Source organism: Falco naumanni, chromosome 3, assembly GCF_017639655.2.
Source record: "Falco naumanni isolate bFalNau1 chromosome 3, bFalNau1.pat, whole genome shotgun sequence".
Classification (NCBI taxonomy): Eukaryota; Metazoa; Chordata; class Aves; order Falconiformes; family Falconidae; genus Falco; species Falco naumanni.
In genome coordinates, this window is record NC_054056.1 from 9925587 (window position 1) to 9931422 (window position 5836).

Below are 5836 nucleotides of genomic sequence, written 5' to 3' on the forward strand. Positions count from 1 at the left end.
AGTGTGCAGATTCGTGTCACCAGCCTGGGGTGATGCACTGTGACATGCCTCTTATCTCGGCTGAGGCCTGATGCGGGGAAGCTGCTGAGACCGCAGTGAATGCGGAGATGCAGCCCAACTCCCCAGGGCTCGTTAAGCCCCGGAGAGCGCTAGGAACAGAGCAGGAGGGAGCCTGACACGCCACCGGGTGACACAGGCAGCGCCAGATCTGGCGGGGAGGGACGAAATAGGGAGTCACTGCCCTAACGGCACCTGGGCATTCCTGGTCCGCGCAGGCAGCGGGAGGCAGCTGTCACTTAGCATCCCTGGCTTTATGGGGGCAGCACCCCCACCCCCCACCCCTCCTTTCCAACCCTCAGCCACAGTCCCGAAGGATAAAATGCGATTTTAGAAAAAACACGGGCGCGACCCACGCTGCTGGTTCCGCCTGCTGCGGGGCTTTCACAGGTCCCGCTCCGCGCACGGCACGGCAGGGCGACCACCCCGGCTGGGGCCTTCCCGCCCTCCGTGGCACGGCCTCACCACCGGGGCAGCTCCCGTCCCTACCGACGCTCCCCCCTGCCCCCCACCCCGCCGCAGGGAGCCCCCGGGCCGCGCTTACCTCGGGCGCTGATGTCGGTGACAGCTGGGCCGGGCCCCGCTGATAAAGGGCAGGGCCGGCGGGGGCGGGAAGGCCCCGCCCCGCCTCCTGCGCGGCCCCGCCCCGCCTCCTGCGCGGCCCCGCCCCGCCCGCTGCGGAAGGGCCGCCGCTCACATCCGTGTCCGGAGTCCGCCGCGGGCCGAGCCCAGGTGGGGCCGGGGCCGGGCGGAGGGCAGGGGGGGCACAGCCCCGTCCCGGCGGGGGGCGGTGCGCGGTCCCGCGGTCCCTCGCGCAAACGCTGCTTGTCTCCCGCAACCGTCGGTGCCCCGGGGTCCTCGGCGCGGCGGCTGTCGGGGCCATGACGACCATCTGCGACCTGCCCGAGGACGTGCTGGTGGAGCTGCTGTCGCTGCTGCCGGCCCGGGACCTGCTCCGCACCTGCAGGCTGGTCTGCTCGCAGTGGCGGGCCGTGGTGGACCTGACCACCCTGTGGAAGCGCAAGTGCCAGCGCGAGGGCTTCTACCTTCAGAATATGGACAGAAGCATCTCCGACTGGAAGATCTTCTATATTCTCTGCAGCTTGAAGAGGAACTTAATCAAAAACCCCTGTGCTGAAGGTTTGTTTAATTATTTATTGTAGAGGGCGAAGAGAGTTTCCCAACAGACAGAATGAGCTGGTCTCCTGCATTACTCACGTACCGCTGGTGTCATACGACTGTCCCGCTGCTGAGGGATCTCCGCTGGGGCTGACCCACGAGTGAACATCTGCGGCAGAACTGCCGTGGGGGGCGTGAAGTGTTGGTAAATATGTATCTATGGCTGGGACCAGAAAAATCCGGAGTCACAAAGGCCCCAGCTCAAGCAGACGGTGACGGTTAATTTGCACAGCAAGTACAATATGGTGATGAAACGATCAGGTCTTGGGATTAAACACTGGGCAGCTGGGGAATTCTTGTTGTCAAAGACTTGACTAGCATGGCTACAGTAATTCTGCTTTATTACTGATTATGAGTTTCTGATGTGGTCAGCAAGCTGCCATCTATTGTCCTAGCTGCTGACAGCCACGTTAAGAGGAATGGCAGCATGAAGACAGGAGTCACTTTCAGCTTTAAGAAAAACAGAGTGTGTCTGAAAACTCATCAGAGTAGGTTCCTAGTATTCTTCTGTAGCCAATTCTTTGACAAAAGCAGAGATACTACTGGAAACTGCAGTGAGGTCCTACTGCTCACCTTTACTGTCTGTGCTTTTAGAGAACTTTCAGCACTGGAAACTTGACAAGAATGAAGGAGATAAATGGAAGATTGAGCATCTGCCTGGACCTCATGGAAAAGAGATGCCAAGCTCCAAAGTACACAAATACTTTGTCACTTCATATGGGTAAGAGCTGGATTCCAGGAGCTGGGAGAGCTGCTTCCTCCTGTCTGTCTGCAAAGGCACTATGATTAGAAGGCTTGCGCCAGGTCAGAAAAGGAAGGAGCTTAATTAACCTTTTGGAATTATAGAATCATTTAGGTTGAAAAAGATCTTTAAAATCATCATCTGCTCATCCGTTAACCCAGCACTGCCACGTCCACCACTAAACCATGTCCCAAAGTGCCACATCTACATGTTTTTTTGGTGAAGAAATTTTTCCTAATATCCAATGTAACCCTCTCCTGGTGCAACTTGAGGCCATTTCCTCTTGTCCTGTCCTTGTTACTTGGGAGAAAAGCCCGACCCCCCCTGTCCACACCCTCCTGTCAGGCAGTTGTAGAGAGCAGTCTCCCCTGAGCCTCCTTTTCTCCAGGCTAAACAAACTTTTATCCTAGTTAGTCTAAAGAGATGGGTGGGCTGCCGAGAGACTTAACCACAGCATGTGCTAAGTTTGAATACTTAAAAGGGGTCTTATAAGAAAGATGGGGACAGACTTTTTAGTAGGGCCTGTAGCAATAGGACAAGGGGTGATGGTTTTAAACTAAGAGGGGAGATTGAGATTAGATCTTGGGAAGAAACTGCTCCCGGTGAGGGCGGCGAGGCGCCGGCACAGGCTGCCCAGAGCAGCTGTGGGTGCCCCAGCCCTGGCAGTGCCCAAGGCCAGGCTGGACGGGGCTGGGAGCAGCCAGGGCTGGGGGGAGGGGTCCCTGCCCACGGCAGGGGCTGCAGCTGGGTGCTCTGTGCGGTCCTTTCCCACCCAAACCGCTCTAGAATTCTCTGCCCCTGCCAGGAATTGCATGTAACTTTTATAGTCGTTATAATCCACGTGGGATCCTGCTTCTTGTCTACCCAAAGGGGGTGGGCAAAGGTTAAGGTTTGGCAAGCTAATCAGCTACACTTACCTGACAAAGTCAAAGCTCTGTAACCTCTGAGAGTTTAGGTGGGGTTGTCATGCTAACAGCTGCAATAAAAGCTGTCAACAGAGGAGGATTAGCTGCTTTTTACATCCATTAAGCAGTAGTTTCCTGTTGCCAATATATGCTATGCGAGCACAAGGACCCCTCTTAATCCAGTTTGTAGGTAACTATTCCTTTCGTCTGGGGGTGAAGCTACTCCTTTTGCTTCCTTGTCTTGTTCTGGCTCTGGAAAAAGGCACGCTTCAGCCATATCAGCCTCACAGGCCTTCACGGTCTGGGTGGCTTTTGGTGAGAGTAAAGCTGTCAGGGAAAGTATGGACATTGAGAGGGAAGAGATGTGTTTTCTGAAGTTGTGAATATTTTTATTGCTGTTGCAGGCCGTGCTTCAAATCTCAACTCATTACCCTGCAGAAAGAAGGATACTGGAATCAGTTGATGGATGAGAAACGGCCTGAAATTGTAGTCAAGGACTGGTAAGTACATGCACTGAAAACTAGAGTTTCTGGCACTGACTTAAAGCTAGGCGTCTGAAGGTTTTCATGCTGTAAAATCAGTTCTATACCCTTTGGGAGCTGTAGCTCTCAAGTAAAGCATAAGGTAAATCCAGGGTTATGCAAAGGGCTATAAGGAGGTAGCAGAGCAGGATAGCTGGAGTTCCACAACTTCTTCATAGCTGTGCAGATGACAGGCCTTTTCCTCTGCAGATGGGGATCTCCATGGAGACTGGTTTTGAACACTAAAGAAAACCAAACACGGTATATACAGCCCTGCTTCTTGATTATCCCCTGCCTCTAGGTATGCTGCCAGATTTGACTGCGGGTGTCGCTATGAGCTTACAGTGAGGCTGCTCTCTGAAGACTACATTGTCCTTGAGGAGTTCCGCCCTGAGCCAGTGGTTATAGAGCAGTGGAATGATGCAGCATGGAGAGAGGTAAGCGGCAGCCCTGTGGGCAGCAGCTTTACATCAGTATTGTGACACCGGAATCTTGTAAGTCTTACTTAGCCAGAAGTCCCAAGTGGACCTTCTTCCTCTGCTCTTCAGCTTCCTCTGCTCAATACAGAAGTTAAGTCCTTGCTGTTGACAGTGCTGAAGCAGTGCTTTGAAAGAGCAAGGTCTGCTTTGTAGGCACCCAGGATTTTCTAAAGATCATCCCCTGGGCTTCCGTGTTGTTTTAACTCAGTCTCTTTGTTTCTGTTTTTTACTTAAATTTTTGTCCAAATAACTTAAGTTCCAAGAGCACAGTTCTTGTTTCTATTGGATCAAAAAGCTTTATTTTAAAACTACTGTATGGATATAAAGTACTGCAGACATTACTTTTCTTAAACTGCTAAACGTGTTTAACTGGTTTGATTGGCTGTAGCTTCCCCATTACACTGCTGCTTACATGACAAACATACCTAAGAATCATGCTTCATGTTGTGTTTGACGTGGAGGGGATTTCAGGGCAGAAGAGCAGCTTTTTTCTTGTCCCTCAAAAAGGGTATGATGCACTCCCAATGAAGGCTGTCTTAGGATGAGCTTTTCCGAAGACCAAGACTCGCATACTGCAGTTGTCCCAGCTTCTAGGTCAGCGCTGGGTTATTTAGGCAAATTAACAGGAATTTTCTTCTTTCTCTCCAGATTTCTCACACCTTCCAGAATTACCCAGCTGGAGTACGTTACATCTGGTTTCAGCACGGAGGCCAAGACACCCAGTTCTGGGCAGGATGGTATGGGATCCGAGTGACAAACAGCAGCATCACCATTGGGCCCCTGACATTGTTATGAAGACAAAATCTAAGTCCTTTTTACCTCAGGACTGTAACCAGGTGGTCTCAGGTGCACTTATTTGTCTGTACTCTCTGGGTGGGTCCTGGCTTTTCTTGCACAGTTGATCGCGCGTACAAGCAGCTAGTTCTCCTTGTTCACAGCAGAACTTCTGCAGGCCTAGCCCCTTGAAGATTTCTGTCTTCCATCTTCCATTCTCCTGTACCATGGATGTTACTGCAATTACTAGCGCCCTTCCACAGGAGGAAGACTAGGACAATTAAATATGACATCTGTCTTTTCTAGTTAATGTTGCCTGTACTGCAGCCAAACAGTAAGTCTTAAATAGAAACCTTTTCCTGTTTATGGAACTTAAGAAAGATAAGGCTAAAATTTTTTCACTTTGGATCACTAATGCTGTCAAGGGCTTTGCTACAGAGAGACTTGTTTTGTATGGTATTTTCCTGTTTCAGTTTATGTATAAAAACATGTATCTTTCACGTCAGACCTTTCATAGTATAAGGAAACTGTCAATCCTTTTTCATAAAAGCTGTGTTGCTGGTACTTGGTTCCTTACTGTTTCTGTAAGTGTGTATGATCAAAACGGTACGTGCCTTCCCTGTCCAACTACAGCCCATCGCTGTTGGAATAAACAGCTAAAGAGGAGGTAAGAAATCCCTTACGGCAGCTGCCTTACAGCCTAAGTGCCTTTTGACTGGGCTGGGCCTTTTCCGTACTACCTTCGCACTACCAGAGTACTTTGTTTGTACTGACCAGTGTAACCCTATATAAACTGTTAAAGCAGCGCACAACCTCAGTCGAGAGTATTCTTGCACTTTTTACTGAGGCCTTCCATCTGCTTTGATAGGTGCAGGATTAACCACAGTTCCCTTGGCTGTTCTCTGTTCGCACTAGGACGTTTGGCCCGCGTCCTTGCTGGGCAGACAAATCCCACCTCATTAATGCCACTTGTGGAAGAAAGCTCTCCCACAGGAAGGGGAGAGGCTGAGGTTGCACAAGCTCTCGTAGGGATTGTCAGGTTCCACATGTGTTCCAGAAAAGGTACGGAAAAGTGGTGGAAGCCCCACATGGAACAGAAAGCTCCACACAAGATAGATACACTTCGTCATTTCAGGGGGGAGGCTGATTTGGACAGAACTCAGCCTGGTTCAACTGGGG

The 5836-nt window shown here is 51.0% G+C and overlaps 1 protein-coding gene across 1 annotated transcript; it reads left to right on the forward strand.

The window, feature by feature from the left end:
• Nucleotides 1-925: 925 nt before the first annotated feature.
• Nucleotides 926-5221, forward strand: LOC121084713 (F-box only protein 6-like). The gene is made up of 5 exons (XM_040586545.1): nt 926-1197; nt 1831-1957; nt 3288-3383; nt 3706-3841; nt 4532-5221. Exons 1-5 carry the CDS (start codon nt 939-941, stop codon nt 4676-4678), a joined length of 765 nt encoding a protein of 254 aa, XP_040442479.1. The 5' UTR covers nt 926-938; the 3' UTR covers nt 4679-5221.
• Nucleotides 5222-5836: the final 615 nt, after the last annotated feature.

Coding starts and splice junctions, on each gene's coding strand:
- LOC121084713 (XM_040586545.1), top strand. CDS start 939: ATGACGACCATCTGCGACCTGCCCGAGGACGTGCTGGTGGAGCTGCTG. Junction 1,198..1,830: donor CAAAAACCCCTGTGCTGAAG/GTTTGTTTAATT, acceptor CTGTGCTTTTAG/AGAACTTTCAGCACTGGAAA. Junction 3,384..3,705: donor GAAATTGTAGTCAAGGACTG/GTAAGTACATGC, acceptor CCCTGCCTCTAG/GTATGCTGCCAGATTTGACT.